The 20,057-nt window shown below is 39.8% G+C and overlaps 2 protein-coding genes across 3 annotated transcripts; both read right to left on the bottom strand.

The window, feature by feature from the left end:
• Positions 1 to 1,629: 1,629 nt before the first annotated feature.
• tcp11l1 (t-complex 11, testis-specific-like 1) lies at positions 1,630 to 11,750 on the bottom strand. 2 transcript variants are annotated; one of them, XM_042412725.1, is made up of 11 exons: positions 11,599 to 11,750; positions 11,423 to 11,514; positions 10,881 to 11,030; positions 8,082 to 8,214; positions 7,869 to 7,989; positions 7,378 to 7,598; positions 6,949 to 7,085; positions 6,387 to 6,565; positions 6,068 to 6,249; positions 4,623 to 4,795; positions 1,630 to 4,512 (listed from the first exon to the last, which is right to left on the bottom strand). In XM_042412725.1, the coding sequence occupies exons 3-11, from the start codon at positions 11,020 to 11,022 to the stop codon at positions 4,289 to 4,291; spliced, it is 1,512 nt and encodes a 503-aa protein (XP_042268659.1). In that variant the 5' UTR covers positions 11,023 to 11,030; positions 11,423 to 11,514; positions 11,599 to 11,750; the 3' UTR covers positions 1,630 to 4,288. The 2 variants fall into 2 exon arrangements, with proteins under 2 accessions (XP_042268659.1, XP_042268660.1); XM_042412726.1 differs by having other exon boundaries at positions 11,675 to 11,693.
• A 994-nt stretch (positions 11,751 to 12,744) lies between these two features.
• LOC121896906 (DEP domain-containing protein 7-like) lies at positions 12,745 to 19,995 on the bottom strand. The gene is made up of 12 exons (XM_042410978.1): positions 19,826 to 19,995; positions 19,412 to 19,597; positions 19,127 to 19,268; positions 18,882 to 18,977; positions 18,143 to 18,333; positions 17,288 to 17,489; positions 16,987 to 17,141; positions 16,647 to 16,778; positions 16,310 to 16,452; positions 15,980 to 16,105; positions 15,088 to 15,163; positions 12,745 to 13,258 (listed from the first exon to the last, which is right to left on the bottom strand). The coding sequence occupies exons 1-12, from the start codon at positions 19,890 to 19,892 to the stop codon at positions 13,047 to 13,049; spliced, it is 1,728 nt and encodes a 575-aa protein (XP_042266912.1). The 5' UTR covers positions 19,893 to 19,995; the 3' UTR covers positions 12,745 to 13,046.
• Between the last annotated feature and the right edge of the window lie 62 nt (positions 19,996 to 20,057).

The raw sequence follows: 20,057 nt of genomic DNA on the forward strand, positions 1-20,057 counted from the left end.
CCCTAAAACAGGTTAATCCGGCCATGATTAAATATATAGTCTTTCATTATTTTTTAAATTGTTTGCAACAGTTTGGTTTTTTTCATGATATTATCCTATGCAGTATGAATTTATGTAAGCATATATAGTGTGGTGCTGTGCTGTGCAAACAATTATATTATATTATTAATTATATTATATTTTTCTTACATTCTGAATTATTATACTTACATTGTAGACCTTGTAAAACATGTTTGCATATTGTTTAATTATGGTCATGCAAATGAAGCAAATTTAAAATGGAGATAGCTTTTTTAAAAACTATTTTTTAGTTCCTTTTAGTTATTATTTACTGAAATTATTTAAAAGAGAGAAAGTAGGGGATAGACAGCCTTCTTATTCTATGAAAAAATCTACAAATCCAGAAGGTCATGCATGTTAGGTAAGAATAGTCTTGCCATTGCTATGACAAAGCTTCTGGCATCAGAACTGGAGTTGCTGAGTATTGTGACCACCAACTGCTCTTAAACAGTAATGATGACTCAAATGCATTTCACCAATAATCAATTATGTTAATTTCCTATTCTAATGTGGCTCACAATCCTGCAGTCCATAATGGAACTGTATTACTTGATTATATGCTAGTAAAGCACAAGGCCCCATCCCTAAACAAGAATTCAACAAATGGGGACATCCCATTGAATATTTGCACACATAAATTTACAAGGGCATTGTTCAGAGTAGGACACACACCCACACACAACAATGAATCTGGAGTTGAACTGGGCCAATTTCACCTTTTAACTGGGATTCAAAAAAGATCATTAAAATTCCACAGTCCCTTTAAAACAAGTGACCCAAACCAAAGGAGGAGCCAGCTGGTCACTAAGCTCACAGAGAAATCACCCTAACAATATTATACAATATTAGCTTAACATTTAATTAGCTTCTGGACATCTTAGACTCAAACAAACTTAATTGTTGTTCAAGACTACACGTTAACAGTAAAAGCAAACCTCCTTGAAAATACAATTCTAACGCTCAGGAGGCAGCAAACTCTAACACATTTACATTTCTAATCATGTTTTTGCTCTTGCTGTTATATGGTTCTTTTTGCAGATATGTTCAAATACATGCGTACACAAACAGGCCAAAAAAAAAAACCAACCAAAAATCCCCCAACACACATTAGAGTGATCCATGAGCCTTACATCATCTAAACGCTATGCTGTTGCCAAAAAAACAACAAAAACGGCTAAATAACTCATTTGAAAATGTGCTATTGGAGAGAGTGGAAACACTCACTAATGTTACAGGCTGCCATGCACTGCCTGTATATTCTGTTTCAATTACATTAATAAAACTCCCACTTAATGTCAGATTGTTAATGAGTTCTAGCTCCACCTACCTTCTCATATATGTATTGCATATAAATCACCTTGGTGAAAATGATATTGATGGGTACTCTTATGTGTTGTTTTAGCATGAGTGCAACTTCTGGTGGTTAGTAACCATTAAATGATTACTGAATAACGTGGCTGTCACCTTATAAACCTACAACGATGATGTAGTCTGCGAAATGCTATTTTGTGCTGTGCACCAACAAAAAGAAAATACACTTGTGGAATGATGACAGAAGTGACTCTGCTGTGCGGGACAAACAATGCTTTATTGACATGTTGGATGAACATTCAAAGACAAATAACAGTGTAATTGATGTGATTAGTCAACGAACATGTGTCCTTAATTTGTGGAACATATGATGCCTGGAGGAGTGAAGAAACATTACAACCACTCTAATTACTCTGTGGTAAGTTGAATCTAACAGGCTGTAGAGTGTAAAATATGTATGAGAAACATCAGACTCAACAGCAAGGCAAGGTGCTTGTCAACAGTAAACATTCTAAAACATATTATAAACCATCATAAATGTTATATAAATAAGTTAACTTAATTTAATAAGCAAGTAACAATTAAAAGCAACAGTTCATTCAAGTTGGTCCACAACACCAGTCTGGTTTCCCTTCAGTACAGCATGAATGTATTCTGATCATGTTCGTCTAATCTAGTCTCATACTGAACAGTATCTGATAAGAACCTTCTTTTGTGCAGATACAATGGATATTACACGTCTACGCACCTTTTTTCTGCTGTGAAATGGCCTGAGTTAAAAAAAAAAAATGAAATGGTTAGTCTCATATTTTTGTTTTATAAGCGGTTGAGATTTTGCCATGCAGTTTTTCTCTGGGTATGTTGAGTCATTGTGGGCTTTGTTGCAATTCAGTGAGCTGGACTATATTATGGCAATGATTTCTGCATCAGTGTAATGAAATACATTGATTTGTCATGTATTAAAGTCGCTGCATTAGCCAGAGACGGACATTCCATGCGGTTATTTTATTCCTCCTTAACAGTAAGAATGTATCAAATCTTAATTTATCTAATCTTATGTTTTGAGAGGACTGAATTATCTAGTATCACACAGGAAAAAAAACAAGCATTTGAGATAAGTCAGAAAAAATGTGTTTTTTTTTGTTTTTTTCAGTCAGTGTTGAAGTGATTCCTTTAGTGACCCCTGACTCCTTGGTTGGGAACCACTGCTCTAGCCAAACAAAACTGATAAGACTAATTTCATTTGAAGGGTATTAATAAGAAAGTTCAGTAAAAAGGTGTTAAGATTCTGTATCCACTGTATTTCCCAACTATTTCAGTGTAAAAAACAGCATGCAGTCATCTGTCTTTTACATGTTCTTTTACTTGTGTGTGCTGTACAGCTGCCTAACCGTTTAGTATCAACTGAACCGTCAGTACCACTGAGTTTGAAAACTGTCATATACTGAAAGCTGTTACTGAGTACTTGGTCATGGTCCTTATTTATTAAGCATCTCACAGCAGGAAATCAATCTGGACCAAATATTTGATGAGGAATGCCTATTTAGTCTTGTTTTTTGTTTTTTTCAACTTTCTTAAAGTAGAAAATAAGGAATATTTCAGAGAGCTCCAAAGGTGTCCTAACCTGTTAGGAGCTGACAGGAGATGCAGGTCAGGCAGAGACATGCACGCACTTACTGTGGGAGGAGAGATGAATTGGGGATGCTTGATGACAATGAGCTTATAGGATACAATTTTGACAAAACTTTCATATATTTGTGCCTTGTGGGTGATGCAAAGGAGAACACATCCGTGCAGAAACCAAGGTTTTCACAACATGGCAAAGGGAGAGGTTTACAACACTTACACCATTTGCATTGGGCTGTCAGTAATAATTGGCGAGCCATGACTTAAATGTATATATACAATTTAAAATAGAGGGCAATTTGCCCCAGCTGCATGAAATAAACCATGACAACCAAATCCATAGATAATTTTACAAGCCTAGTACCTTGTTGTGATTTAATAATGTGCAAGGTTACAAACACGGCAAAAATGTCAAATGTCAATGTCTAATTTCAATTTCAACTCCAACTAACTTGTAAATTAGGGAAAATGTTATGTCTCATAACAATATGAACATATTGTGGCCTCTCATATGTATGAGCCACATCAAAAGCAGCACGTGTTTTGATTTGCATCCAACACAAGGCTAATCACAAAGATTATTCAGTTTTTATCAAAACAGTGTCTTTTAATAACACATCTCTCACAAAATGTGCCCGCATGTCTGACGGCCATCTCCTGATAACAGTTTATGACACAGATTAACAATTGATGAAATTACTCCTAGGCTTACTTACTTAAGGCTAAGCAGGATCAAATATGCATCACTCTGAGAATCAGAGTCCCAGTAAGGACTGATTTCCTATTTCCTTAATAAATACAGGCCATGATCTTTCAACTTGTTGACTCCATCTCTAATTAGATTCTGTACTGCACTTCGCTACTGCTCTTTTGTAGGTTTTGTAGATAGAAATGTGTTTATATTCAGTGACTGTATGGTAACTGTAATCATTGTTCTAGTTCTGGTACTAAAACACATTTATTGTATTGGTTTGGCTATCAAACTATTTCAAATGATACTCAACCCTGCTAGTAATACTGAACAGAAGAGAATATGGCCATTGTAAGGTCACAATTATGAGGCCTGAGATTTTATCACATAAGCAACACTGTGAATTAATGCAACTGAGGTGGAAGCCAGTGTTTTTTGATTATGTTTGTTCGAGGTGCACACTCCGGGAGGCTGGCTTTACCCACTGAATACAGATCAGCTTCCTCAACTCCTTTCTCTAGAACTTAACCGTTAGTCATGAGGGGAAATTGCAAAACTACAGACCACTCTCCACATCCCGCCTACTCTACTGTGTAGTGTTTACGTCTCTGTGCTGGAACACTCCTCTGGTGTCAGGATTGTCTGGAGAACCTTTTGGTAGAACGGGGAGAAGACCAGCTTGTTGAAATTGACGAGGCGGCTGAAGCGAACAGCAAGCTCTTTCAGCTCCCTGCTGACTGGAGCCAGACCTCCTGGGAGAGGAGGAGGGGTCTTATGTTTACTGGACTCCAGGGAAGCCAGGAGGTAGGTCTGAACCCGAGAGTCTGAGAGGAGAGGAGAGAAGTTATGTGTCATTGCCAAATAAATGTCTACATAATCTACAAAGTCAAACACAACCTATTAGAAGAAAGTCATCATATGTGTCACTTCTTACCCATCAGCTTGCGGACTGTGTTGTCTGGCTGGATGGTGGCTAAGATTTGCCCCTTCAGCGTGCTCTTTCGGTCAGCAGAGAATGGAGAGTAGCCATGCTGGCTTAGACACTGACTCAGCTCAACACACAGTTTCTCCCCAATGGTTGCTAAGGCATCCTGTGCACTAAAAGACCTTGAGGCAAGCAATAAGAAATTACTTAAGGACAGTTTGGCAACACAAAATGGTTATGACTTCTAAAATTGGTGCTAGAATTAAGGGGGCAACAACTTCCCCAACTTTAAGGAAGTGCAACACTTATTTGTCAGAGTACCCCTTTAAATTGGTACATATGACATATTATCACCTTATAAAGTTGTTACAGTTCAATATTCATTCTCCTTTTAGCTCTGTTTTGGTCTCTATCAACTCCTGAGGAAAATATGTGTCTCTTTAGATGCTAAATGCTCCACTATGATCACCAGCTAGTCTCTTACTTTGTCTGTCTGCTGTTTGGTGCTGGGCAGGTAGTGTACAGTGGGTTTATCATTTTTCACTGTAAACAACTTCCTACTGTGGTTGGAATTGAGGTTGATGAAAGTGGAGTTTGCAGGCCAAAAAAAAAAACCAAAACAATGAGCTGAAAGACACTAAAAAGCCCTTTGAAGCTGAGGGGAACTGCAGAGTTGGGTAATAATTTTCTGTGAGGTCATCACCATGAGTTACCACATTCTTGTGATCCTTTGTTTATATACAAATGTTGATTATTGCAGCTTTAAAATGACTTCTTACTTGTAACTACTCAGGAATGCAAACATGGACCATCGGACACGTGACAAAGGTCTTTGACCAAATTCAAAGCCGGCATATCACAGTAAGAGCATATGTTTCTTACGGCCCACCAGGACATGCCACGTGCACAATTTGTGGTCACCCTGTAACTCTAATCCCAAGTGAGCTCATTTAGAACCATGCTAGTCAAAGGTTTAAAACCCAGTGAAATGAACACTGTTCCTGGAAAACTGTAACTTTCAAGAATGTGTTTTTCTTCTTGTTCCTTCAGTTGGATGAGCTTGACTGCAGAATGATGTATGTGCTAAATTTGACACTAGGAGGCTGTTTTCACATTCATCTGCTGAAAGTGGAAAGTTTCTCTGTGCTCACCTTAAATCTGAGTCTAAGGAGTAGATATCATTTTAAGGATTTTAATGAAGTAATTGATTGGATATAACCATATTGGACACAAATTATTCAAAGCAGAGTATTTTTTATATTTCTTAAAACATGTCTAAAGGGGGGCTTTAATATCTGGCTCAATCGCATTTGGGACACTACATCCATGTCCTCTCCACTCCACCCTTACAGCTTGTATGCATGGAGGTGAATAAATAGTCAGCTGTCCAGTATAGCTTGTAACATATGTGTGACTATTGTTTGACTGTTTGCAGTTGAAGCAATTGTACTCACGGTGTGTGCATGTCTGCAAGCATGATGTTGACAGTGTTTTTAAGGGTCTCCATCAGCCCCGGCAGGCCTGAGATGGCCTCTCCTGTGGTAGTGTAGACGATGAGGAGCACAGAGGAGAGCAACACTAACTGCTCAGCCTCCTGCTGCATCTCCTGGAACCGAACCTGATCCATCATCACTGTCTAGAGAGAGGAGGGCAGAAATAAAGTTGGTGGAAGACTGAGACGCAGCATGAGATGTAGAAATGACGAGCGGGAGAAAAAACCTGAATAAATGATAGGGAGACACAATGACAGGCTTCAGGACTGAGAGTGTTTACCTCTGGGAAGGGGTCCGAGGCGTGGTCCCACCTCAGCAGGCGCAGATAGGCATGATTATGAACATTAAGGGGGAGGAGTGAAGGAGGGTGAGATGAGGCAGCACTAGAACCATCCGTCCCAGCCTCTCTCAGGCATCTAACTGTGTCCTCAAGCCACTTCTCAGTGTAGTCTAAGGCATCTAAGGAAGAAAGGATTATCAGAAATGTAACATCAACTGAGTTTTATGGATGTAAAACATATAAACACTAAAATATATTCTGCTTGATTAAAATTGCATTTCTTTTTTGGCCACTTGCGGGCAGCATGACTGAAAACAGAATATTGACATATTGTCACTTTATTAAGTTGTTATGGTTACATCAAGTCTCTTAATTGGTGCCCGTAGGTATTGTACAGTCAGAGTTTTGTCACTGAAAACAGCTGCCTGCTGCAACTGGAAACAGGGTTGATGAGATGATGATGAAAAACCCAAAAGAATTAGCTATTAAGAGTATTCTTGCTTTGCTTTCGCTCTGCCACTTATATAATGCTCAGTACTATGATGAGGAAAAGTCTCCTTACTGGGTTGTTTTTCCAGAAACTCCTGGAACTTGTTCCTTTCATACTCAGCTGACTGCTGCATCAGATGAGGCCTGATGCTGCTAACTGCAAAGTTAGCCATGTCCATCTTCATCAGGTCCAATGTGGAGAATATGGCCCTTAGAGGGGAGATGACAGAGGAAGACAGATACAGAAACAGAGAATCATGTGTCATGAAATTGCACCCTCCCAAAATGTACTGAAGACGCATGAAATTACAAATCTAACAGAGTTAAAATTGAACTTATTATTCACTTATTAAGGTTTTGCTAGCTCATCTCTTATCATTCTCTGAGGTAACATCCAGAACAAGCTGACATTTACAGAGTAATAGATTTAAATGAAATTACACAATCTAAAAATAAACAGAAGCCTGGAACATGCTGTGCTAATAATAGTTTATTGGCCTACTTGAGCAAAGGCACAATATCGGCAATCTCCTTCAGCTTATTGATGTCCTGGTCCCTGCAGGGGGCGCACAGTGAGCCCATCATCCCAACAATGAACTGGGACAATCGACCAATGTCAAGTGCTCCATTCTCAGCCTGCTGATGGATTAGAGGCAGGTCCAGAACCTCCTCAATATGGGACCGCAGACGTCCATGGCCCGGCAGCAAGAAAGACAGCAGTGTCTGGATGGGCAGATGATGATGAAGGCAGGAAAGGAAAGACATAATGACTGAGAATGTAGAGAGGGATGAACAAGGGAGGGATGGATATTGCATTGCATGTCCACATACAATAGGATGAAGCCCTGTGCCTGTGACCTTCTCAAAATACGAACAACTCCAGGATCATATTTTAGGAGAGAAGGTGGCAGCTAAATTTAGGGCACACATGTGCAGAGTGCTGCAGTTATTGTGACCAGTCTATTTCCTGAATAAACTCTCACTCTGCCTCACCTCTTTGATCTCAGCCAGCAGCTTAATGGCATGGTCATACGACGGCGGGTCCTCCTTCAACTGAGCTTCCAAACAATCCCAGAATGCTCTGTGCATAATCTCCTTCACTCTGCGCTCCAAACTGTACAGGAGCACAGGAGGGATGGTTACTTCTACAGCAAGAAAGAAGACCAGTACTCAAAGGAAAATGACAGTATCCAATCAGAAACTCACCTTCCTTCAGGAAGCTCTGCAGGTTTGACTTGAAAAGCCTGGTTGACCACTATTTCGTGGGCCAGAGTCATGTTGGTGACTCCTTTAGCCGTCGCCATCAGCTCCTCCACAGACACAAACCTGGGAGGGCTGGCTATGAGGGAGGAAAAATCCATCATTATAAAAAGTTTCATTCCTGCAAAATTACACATCAGTGTATTTCTCTCCAATTTTCTCCGATTTGAACTAATCTGCAAACACTGTGTTTTATCTTTTAGTTCAAATGGGACTGTATTGACAGCAGGCACACACCAACTACAAGATGTGTTATCCCCTCAACTCATCCTGCTGTAAGCGTAGCTCTCTGTTTAGTCTGAAACCTAAGTATCTATTGTCTTTATTCTTGTGCTCTAGGTTAATCCAATTTATAACTATGAGCATGAAGAAAAAGTCACACATTCCAACTCACACTTGCAATATCATCATCTGTCAAGCATAAAGCTATGTAAATGAAAAATGTGGAAAGTATGATAAAATTCATAGTGGGAACAATCAGATAAGGAAGCATAATCTAAATCAGAGCTGACTGTGCTAACCCTTTCTAATAAAAATAAGTGTCCAAAGTGTTTTATTTGTCTGGTTTCCAGCTTTGGAAGACAGTTTTGTATATTGATATTCTCATGTTTTGAGGGTCAGCAACACTAGTGTTGAACCATGGACCTAACTAAGGCAAGGTTAATGTCTGAACATTCAAGACCTCATGGACAGGACTTTATTTTTCAGAGGGGCTGCGCTGTGTGCTGTCTGTGCCAAACATGTTATACAACGAGCATCCATCAAGTCCATTAAATGTGGTGTGTCTCAGTATAAGAAGCAAGCCACCACTAATAAACCCCCTGCTTGAAACTATGCTTTCAAATAGACCAAGATCAATGAATCGGCCAGGAAAAATATATAGGCCAACATATGCTTACTGCAGATACAGTATATTGGTATCCATGTACAGTATATGTTGGTTGATAAGTAACAAACAATTGCAATAAAGAAGTGCCACACTAGGTTTGAGATAATTTAGAAGCAGTGTCAGCATTACATAGTTTATCCAATAGAGAACAAGTTGATTTTTACACTGTAAAATATCCCGCTTAGTATGTGTCTTAATCACAAAAACAGATTGTTAAAAAAAAATACTATTGGTTGATTTATCATTTAAACTCCAAAATTATCATTATCAGGATTGTATTGATATCAAAAATCCAGTATAGGTATGCTGAAGTGACATCAGAGATGAGAATTAAAAGGGAACTCCACTGAGTCTCAGTGTCTGTTTGCAGGTCTTGAGGAGTGCTGCTGGATATGTGAAAAAAATCTACAAAGTCTATTGTGAGTCTAGAGGGAGCTGTGTGAAACTTGATAGATTACCTCGTGTGATGTCACTTGAGTCAGCATTGGTTGGGGCTGAAGACTACAAATCAAAATAAAAAAACATCTTGGGAGTTAGAAAGAAATGAGGTTACCAGACCTCTGTAGGCCGCTCCTCATCTCTGCTCGCGGCTACATTAGAGCATAACACACCCAAATCTCAGACCTAACTGTGGTCAAGTTGCATTGTATATAAAAAAAGATGATATCTCTGGTTCTGCTACATTGATTAGGATAAAAAAAAAGCTGTCCATAATGACTCCGACAACGTTATAGGAGTGCAATGCTAAATCGGCAACATTCTATTTTAAAGGAGTGGAGTTGTTGAAGAGTTAAAAACAGGCAAGCAGTGCAGACAAGGAGAGTTTATTTGCCAACCCCTGAAGGAATGAGCTTGTGAGGCTGGCGTGTTTCTTCCCCTCTGTTCAAAGGGAAGGTTGTTTGTGTTCCCATTTAAATGCACAACTTTTTTCTTTTATTAATCTAAGGATGACTCAAGTCAAACTGGAGCTAGGGTAAGGCTTGACAACCTCACACTATGCTTCCAGACCAAAAATTCAGTATGGATTAGAGCTGCAACGAGTTGTCGATTAATAGGATAATTAGTTGGCAACTATTTTGATGATTGAATAATTGTTAAGCATTTTACCAAACATTAGCTTGTTCAAGGCCCTCAAAGATGAGAATTTGTTCCTTTTCTTGGTCTTAAATTACTGTAAATTTAACATTTTGGGGTTTTGGACTGTTGGTTGGACAAAATAAAACATGTGAGGACATCACCTTGGACTCCAGGATGTTGTGTTTTTCACCGTTTTCTGATGTTTTATTGCCCAAATGATTAATCGATGAATCGTGGGAATAACTGTCAGATTAATCAATAACAAAAAATGATCTTGAGTTGTAGTCCAAGTATAGACACACGCAGCAGCAGCTTGGACATCCTGGACTGTAGCTGTGTAACAGAAGTTCTGTTGTGTTAGTCCATGGATACTGGTCACATGATCAACAACAAAATCTTTTTGATTACTCTCGCACATGTAAAAGCTCCTCTCTGCTTATCTCATAGCACACACCCAGCGCATCCCCTCTGAGGTATAAATGTGTCCAAAAACAGAGTTCATCAAAGGAAAGAAAGGCTAGGGATCACATTCAAAATTTAACAAGAATCAGTAAATCTTATTCTCACCTGTTAAGATATGCAGGTTAGGCTAATTGGAGACTCAACTGTCTGGATGTGTGAATGGTAAATGGTTGGAGAGTGTGTGAGAGTGGCCTTCCTCTTGAAGTGTTTCTTCCCTTACTCAAATTAAACTGAGGCAGGCTTACATGGCCACTGTACTTCATCAGGGCTGTTGCTCTGTGGGTGGAGTTCCCCTCTGATATCGGCTTATTCCTCACCTTGTGGAGTGATCCCTCTGTGCGGGCTCGGAGTATTTGCCCGGACCCTCTTCCTCACCGTCTCCTCCGAAGCATCCTGCGCCCTCTCCTCCTTCGCCTCCTTGTCTCCTCCTCTCTCAAGGTGGTCTGCCTCCTTTGGCATGCTAAGGTCTGCAGAATATCAGATGACGGAATTAAACTGCAATCTGCAAAATGCTGTGCAGTGCTGCTGAATGCCTGATGATTGCAGCACATATGTGACATAACATATTTGACATGAAGCAGTATTGTCATTGACTTTTTTTTAGCAGTGACAAGCAGTGATGAAAAGGTTTTTGTAATGTGATGTGGTTACATATTACAGTACAGACAGTTAGGACAAATGTAGGTTTGTTATTGTTATCTAGAGATGATGACATCACCTACAGGAGGAGAGGAGGGGGAGAGGAGTCACTGTGCCACTGTGTGATGCTAAGACAGAGGTAAACAGAACAAAGCCTCTTGGCATTGTGGCTGTCTTCACAGCTTTACATGTTTATTTTATCTTTATCTGCGTTACTAACCTTGTAGTCGGCAGCCCAGAGGAATAAGATGAGTTAGTGAGCTGTGGAGCTCAACTTATGTACCGTTAGCTGTAGTCGGCGTGAACACGACTCTGTCAACAAGCAAAGCCTAATGACACAGCTACTCCTTCATAACACACCCATAGCGGCATAAGCCCGGTCACAGATTTATTCACAAGTTCACCACAGCCAGAAACCGTCTTCAACACAAGAAAGGCGTTGTTTCGTCCTAGAGAAGTCGAGTTTATTTACGTCGTAGCCCTCCCCTGATGGTTTGCCGCTAACCAAGCGACACTTCCTGTTTTGGGTGGGGCTAACATGACGTCTTGTTCGAGCCCCCTCCGCGCGCACCACGGATGTTCATGGCGGGCACGCGAGCATCTTGGGTAACATTTTAAACTCCTTTAAACAGTAGTTTTCGAACTTTTTCACGTTAAAGACCCCTAAACTGACACAATTAAGATTTTTGCCTTTAGACGTTTTATTACAGAAGGTGTATGAAACCCATGACCAAAATAGTCACACATTCTGTCACTGTGTTATTATAGTGAAAATAAATTATTCTCCTGAACCTAACCCTTTTTGCTGGAGCCTCCTCAAGGGCCCCTGGGGGTCCCCAGACGGCATTTGGAGAACCACTGCCTTTAACATTTTTAAGGACTTTAAAATGTTACTCATTTTTAAGGAGTTTCTACATTAGTAGACTTCTCTTCTTATTCCTTTGCACTAAGATAGCTAGCTAGCTACCTACCTACATAGATAGATAGCTATTTACTTATTGCTGTGGGGAAACTGCAGTCTCACAGCAGCAGAGATTTGTAAGGGAACAGAAATAGGAATAATAAGTAAGGAACACGATAAATAAAAATACTTATAAAAAATATATGTGTGCAATGGTACGCATCAGTGTTGTATTATTGTATTAATAGTATCTAGAATACAACATATACAGCAGCCATTCTTATTGGATCATTAGATCATTCCCTCTCACTACTCAGGCAACAAGAACTACATCAACCGACCACATAGTGGCACTTTAAGAGCATTACATGTTTGTCAACAATTACTCAACTTCATGCTCTACATTTTTTTCCTTGCATTCCTTTGGACAAAAGCTGCAGACTTTTCTATATTTTGAATTAAACACATTCAATTTTCACAGCCTTCAAATTGGACTTTATTTGGCAAGACACATCTAGACACAGTTGAAAATATCAGAATAAATGTTATTATGCAAATCATTTTGCATTGTTTTCATGTGAATTTATAGGTTTTACAAGTTGCCAAATTAAATGTTGTTGAGATTAGGAAAGAGGGCAGGGTTTAAAATCAAATAAGATATTTATTTATTTATTTGCAATATTTCACTCACAACTTGCACATTTATGAAGTCATCAGTATTTCTAGGATGATTCAGAAAGGAGAAAAATTTTACAACATATCTTGCAAGATGAAACTTATTTTCCTCAATATATCCAATGGTCAGTCAAGTCCATCTGTAGCTATTTGCAAAAAAGAAGAAAAAACAACAACAACAACAACAACAAAAAACCACACTCTTCTCTTGCTACTGTTTAAACTGTATGTGGCTACAGAACACAGCATGGGACATTGCCTCACACATTTACAGCACACTAACAGCAGATTCACCAAAGTAATGGTTAAATATCTGTGGGTGGGCTTGGTAAAACTGTCTGAGCAGGCGCTTTCTCTCCTTGGTTGAGATCTTGGTGTCCAGGTGGATGCTGTTCAGCAGAGTCCACAGTTCCTGGTTGGTGGTCGTCTTTGTAGAGTCAGTGCAAGTCCTGCTGGGGACCTGCTGACAGAACGCAGAGCCTGAAGAACAGAAGAGAAGAGAGACACACCATGTTAAAGTGTAGGAAACACAGAGTTGACAGTTAAATGTTTAGATGCCATATTCATCAACTTCCCATTAACAGTGCCAAGTAACATCTGGGACTTTAAAGCTACATGAGTGGATATTTTTATTTTTTGGCCACTTGGGTTGAATGGAACACACCAGAGACACGCAGCAACATATTACTTTGGAGTCGTATTTTTGGTGAATGTAAATCAAATATGCACTTTCCTCATAGCTCCGTTTTGGTCTCCAACTCCACAAAGAAAAATCTGGCTCTTAAGTAACTAAATACTCCACTCTGTGAAGCAGCTAGTTGTTAACCTTTTCTGTCTCCAGTTTGGTGTTGGGCGGGCAGTGTGCAGTAGGTTTATCAGAGCTTATTTGAGGTTGATGAGAGCAATGACAGTGAACCAAAACACTAAAGTTATGAGCTTTAAAAACAAAGCAATGAGCTGAAAGATGCTAAAACGCTCCATAGAGCTGAGGGGGACTGCAGAGTCAAGTGTTAGCTCTCTGTGGGTTTCTCATTACACAAAACCCTTTTCATATTACACATAATTTGATCCTTGATAGTATAAAAATATTTGTTAAGAGTAATTCATGAGCAATAAAATACACATTTTCTAAATTAAATACAACACACTCTCACTTTGTCTGGTATGAGCAGAATCTTAGTATGGTTAATGTTAACAAACTTTCCATAGATTGCTGTGTCACTAACATTGCTGAGTAAATTCACTCACTTTGTCTCTTTTCAACCTGTGTTAGTGTTAGACCATATTTTACTGTTAACCTTTATGTCCTAATTTTGTCCCTTTTGGCCACAGAGGCTGTTATTCAGCAGTGGTGACATGGGGTGGCTTTAAGAGCAGGAGCTTTTAAAACCAGGATATGAGATAAGGAAGTAATGCTCATTTTAGCTGTATTCTAAATGAGTAACAGTGCATTTTGAAATTGGGTACTTTTATTACAGTTAGCCGTCATTGGCAATATTCACATAAAAATGTGTCAACAGATTGGGGTCCATGTTAAAAAATTGCCCATTATATGAAAAGTATAAAATACTTTGACATAATCTAGTCTGTTCAAAATATGACAAATATATTTTCAATGCATTATGTTAATATGCTTGATAGTAACTTTTCAATTCAGGCAACAGAGACAGTCTGCATCTTACAGGAGAAGCTTTTAAGGAACCATCTCCTGCATCAAAAATATGAACAATATTCATCCACAAAGATTCAACGCCAAGAAAAATATTGCATGTTGAAATCGTCTTCTTTTCTTCAGTGATTCAAGATATCTGGAAACAGTGACGTGTTAAGTAATAAATCATGACAGACACAAATGAAGCAGTGGGTTTTTTTTTTTAGACATCTGTAACCAGACACGTGGTGGTACTGCATTGAAATGAAAAATAGCAGAACCATTATCAGCTGAAATACCATGGAAATTATAGGTTATCAGATATCATCAAGAAGCTGAATAATAAACATTCCTAAATGTAATTAAGGCACATAAGGCCACAATGACCTGTGAAATCCCTGACAGTTTAGTGGATCCAAAACCTCATGCACAGACGTGTAATTTTGAGTTTATCTCAAGAAAAAAAAAGATGTCATGATGGTGAGAACAAGTATTATTTATGCATGACACATCTACCCTGGATCGAAACCTGCAGCTGCACAGCAACAGCTACACCCCGCTGAGATGGTAGGATTTCTACCATGTCCCAATCTATTCTCGTAATGTGCTAGTATTTAACGGCTTTGTGTTGGGCTACCACCCGTAAACAGGCATTTACCAGTCACATCGGGCTGCTTCCCCTGTACCAAGCCGGCCAGCTTGTCACTCACTCCTTTGTGCAGAGCCCCTGGTATCTGGAGCAAAAAGAAAAGAAAGTCTTGGTCGGCAAATCATTTAATGACAGAAAATGATTTGTCGATGAAGTGAAGTGTGAAGTTACACAGTTGGAAATTGCCTGTTCATTCAGTAGGCGCTCCCATTTCTCCTTTTCACAGAAGCCCTTGCACAAATGTCTGTTACAGCATTTCCTAAACTACATTTTGCAATTCAATTTAAGCAATTTATTTATGTAACAAGGAGTTACAGCACCATTGAACAACACAAATGCTTTGTTGACTTTTTATGAAATATTATTGGGCCAGACTCTGGTTTCCACTTTGTGCAAGATGGTAGATTTTGATTTAATTGCCTAAATTTAATTAGAGCAAATACATGTGAATTTTATACATAAAGGTCAGTTTACTAGTACTGGGGAATGCTATTCAGCCTGTAAATACAGTTGAATAATGTCTTTTGTGGCTCAGGAAGTGCTTTGTCAAGTCTGAGAAAATAACCCTGGTGATGTCATAGTGATGTCATCAGAGTTATCATGACTTGGGCTCTGGGGCTTCAAATTTATAACAGAAAGACACCTTGCAAACTGGGGGTGTATAGTTTGAAAAATGTGGGCGTTAATCATGCAGGGAGGGACTACTGAAAAAATGCTATTGAGTTGCATTATGGGTTGCTTCAATTTTGACTATTTCAACCAACATTTCTCTTGTGAGTCTCCTAAGGTGTGAGTGTCCTAAGGACATGGAAATACGAAACACCAAGCAACCCATGGCTTAAGTCAAGGTAAAGATCCAAAGAGAGCAGCGTTACAATATATTCTGAAAACATTTCATTACCTTAAAGATTTCCTTTATGTTGCTGAGCATGAAGACCACCATCAGGTCCTCTTTCTCCTTTGAGAGAGCTTTGCAGTGGAGGACTGCCCTGGAGAAAGAGCACTTCACTGCCAATCTGTTCTCCATCTGCAGGTTCAACAGCATATCTTTAATGTCAAATATGGTACAGTTGTTGAAACAAGCTCACTTTTTTACCTGCCTCTCACCTCTCCACCTGAAGACAGAGGGACAGGCTGTATATCACAATGATGATTTCTAGGTTTAGAGATTCTTTCCTTGGACATTTTAAAAATGCATCATTCAACATAAGATTTAGTAACTATTTTTCACCTCCTTGTCCAGTTTTATCCCTTGTGGGTCAGCTGCCAGAGCCATGAATGAAAGCAGCCTGCGCAGCTCCTCTCTGCAGCTGGATGACAGCAGCTTCAGACACAGCTGCAGAGCTTCAAGAGCCGTGTCCAACTTTGCATTCACTGGGAAAGAGATGGAAATAAGAGTAAGCAGAAGGAAGGATGTTGCACTGATACTGAGGTTAAGTTAAGTTGGCATATGGGTACTTTGATAGAGAAACAAGCTTGTTTCCAACCCCTGGTTCACTCATACTTGGACAATGGGAATCTAAACAAGTGACACAGCTTTTCTTGTGAGCCACAGTCCCAGTTCTTACCCAGCAGGTCAGTGATGGCTGTGTAGATGTCAGTCATGTGCTGGGGCAGCAGTGGAGGTCTGTCTGTGTGGCTGTAGTGTTTGACCAGTGTCCCATACAACAGCAGCTTACACTCCTCATCACAATTATTACCTGGAGCCAGAGATGAAAATTAATACGGCACATGTTAGTTGATGCCAATATCATAAACACAGCACAGCTGCGTGCATCAACACAAACCCTCAAGTGAAAAAACCAACCCCTGACAGTGAATGAACAAAAGACTACCACACTGTATCAAATCATAGCAAAAGCTCAAAAAAAGGACTGATCGCCCACTGATACTCATTCAAGCTCTTGCCTCCATCTTGGGTGCTGCTGCTGTCAGCTGGCACTTGCTCACAGCTCTCCTGATCTCGAGGGAAACAGTGAGGCAGCTCTCTGCTCAGCTCCACCACCGGCTGGTCAGGGAGGAAGTCCAGACAGTCCAGAGCTGCACAGAGCCACTCATCCTCCCTGCAGGATAAAATAAGTATATTTATTTTAATAAGATTAACTTTATTGCAGAGACACTGAAATGAAATCTGCATTCATAGCAACTACATGTGGAAGCAGTTCAATTAGTAAGATGAATTTAAAAGAACTGAGTGAGCCAAACGTACTGAGAGTCCCTGAAGGCCTTGAGGATCTGTCTGTCCAGGTGGTTGCTGCTATAGATCAGGTCTGGGTTACTGTGAGCCAGCAGGTGTGATGGAGGGGAAGAGGGTGGGGTTTGGATGCACTGAAGCACCCCTTCCAGCAGGGGAAGCTCCACCAGGTTTAACAGCCTCAGCAGAGTCTGCTCCTGCCACACCTCATCTACCACTGGGGATTGGAGCAGAGTATGTTTTTTTTTTGTTTTTTTTAATTATATCATATTGTTCTGTTGTATACTCTCCTCACTTTTTCACCTTTTTAGTCTTTGATTTTTAAAGTGTACAACACTTGACCTTCAGGTCTTTTTCAATCATTGTCAGCAAGACTTTCGCTGAGGAAAGGAATAATGTCATAATAACTGGTCAATGTGATGTGGTCAGTATTTTGCTGATATGAATTGATCTGCTGTCAAAAACCCTTTATAGGCATTAATATGACGTCCAATCAATGGGGCTCAGTGAATTCATAAATAAATATGTGGATAAATCATATTATGTACTTTGTAAAACTCAGATCTGCTTCTTAAAATTCAGTGACAACAAAAATTCAGTCCTGGTGGTTGAAAAAAACAAACATTTTGAAAGTGTTTAGAAATTCATTATTCTAATGTACAGGCGACCTGCTCAGTGTTTCCTTCCCTATCCAATGTATGCTGGAAATTCCAACCCATGTGACCCTGAGTAAATGTTTAACAAAATGAGGAGAAAAATGAATTCATTTATGCATCTTCTATTAAAAGAAATATGACTGAATTCCACTTGAAACCTAAACATGGCCCTCAATGTAAGAGAGGCAGCACAACAGGGTGAAACATGACTTACATGATTGTGGTAAAACAGAGTCTGTCTGTGCTCTGCTAGGACTCAGACTCAGACTGTCCACCATGGGCTCCAGTGACAGGCTGGCACTGACAGGAGTGTCCACTTGGTTGGCTTTTATGCACGTCTGAGTGAATTTGACAGGGGTAGACATTGGAACATGTGACCCGGTGGGAACTGTCTGCTCTTCCTGCCTGAAAAGCAAAACACAGACAGCTTGAGGGATGTCAGAAAGCATTTTGAGGGCTCTGGTTCTGAACACTGTGATTAATAGTTAAATGTCAGAATTAAGATACACCAGAATGTGCAGAAAGTTGGATAATGCATAACCCCAACAAAGCTTTCTCTTTAAAACATGTACATATAATTTTCACATAGAGTAAACAATTGTCTAAAATGTTCACAGAATGTCACTTCACTGACATTTTCGCTCACTGGGGGAAAAACCAGGACAGTTGACAGTTCATGAAAACAGATATACACAGTTGGCAGTATAAACCTTATTAGGTATACATGGACAATCCATGCAATTACATAGAGTAGTCCCATCAATAAGTCCTGTCTTTGTGAAGTTTAAAACATTCAGGTTTTGTTGACACTGGTTGAACAAGGTGTTGATTCCACTCTTTGGTCATTTTTGAGGCTGCATTAGATTGTGTAGCTAATAAACCAGTACCTCAGTGTATGATATGAATGCTCAGATCTAACAGAAGTTAAACTTAACATAATGTAGACTTCATACCTGTCTGAAGGAGCACTGCAGAAGAGTTTTTGGATCCCGTTCACAAGCATACCTCTCTCCAGCTCATCAACTGAAGGAGTATGCACATTTACAAACCTGTGTGACATTTTAAAAGGCAGATAAAAGGCTACATTGTTCACATATTTTCAGCCAGCATGGATGACAGCTAGGAAAATATTTTGACTGTGACATAATGAAAGAATATCTCACTGAAGAGGGCGTAATCAGATTTGTGTGTGTCTAACCTATAAAGAGCACTTTTGCTGTCCTGAAACAAATCCTGCTTCTTGTCTCTGCCAAACACTTTGGTTCCCACTGCCTCAAAGACATTGCAGTCAAGCAGAGCCTGGCACACCAACACCACTTTGTCCCGTGATACGGTAGCAACTTTAATTGAAATAAAACAAAGTGGAAATGACTAATTGTTGAATGTCTTTTGGCTCATAAATAAAAACAGGATAATGAAGAGGTTCATCCAATTATTTGAAGTAAAATTTGAGAAAATAACACACAATGCCCAGTTCACGCACCCTCAAAGCCTTTCACATGATTTATGTGTTCTGCTACCACATCCACAGCCTCTGAGCCCAGGAAACAGTCACTGTGGGACTTCAGGTGGACTCGTCTACGCTTCACTGTCACGGTGGACCTGAGGTGGGAGATGAGGCTACTCCACAAGGAGGAAGACTGGACTGGTTTGCTGGCCACACCGTGAGCTGAGAGACAGGCAAAGAGAAACATGATCCAAGGAAAATAAACTAAGTCACTCTCTTCATATTTTACAAATGATCTTTGCAGGGCTGAGTTAGGCTACTGATCTGAGGAAAGACAGGGGATGGAAAAAGAGGAAAGGCAAGAAAATATGAAAGAATAACTACATGAACAGGCCTCCGTGAGCTACAGGAATCGCAACACCTCGTTGAAACGCGTGTTAATTAAATTACCTTGAGGACGCACACACAGTTTCTCTGCGAGGTTCAACGCCGCTGCTCTTTCCTTAATTGAAGCCATGTTTCCCAACTGATAAAACAGTTGAGGAAACACTGCTTTGGTTGGTAATAGGTGGGAAGACAAACAGGAGAAAGCAATTAACCTAGGTCCACGCACAGGAGCATCTGGTTTATGTAGTTTCCAAATATAACCGCTAGATGGCAGCAATCGCTTAGCCACACTGAG

Source organism: Thunnus maccoyii, chromosome 5 (assembly GCF_910596095.1).
Source record: "Thunnus maccoyii chromosome 5, fThuMac1.1, whole genome shotgun sequence".
In the NCBI taxonomy this organism is placed as follows: Eukaryota; Metazoa; Chordata; class Actinopteri; order Scombriformes; family Scombridae; genus Thunnus; species Thunnus maccoyii.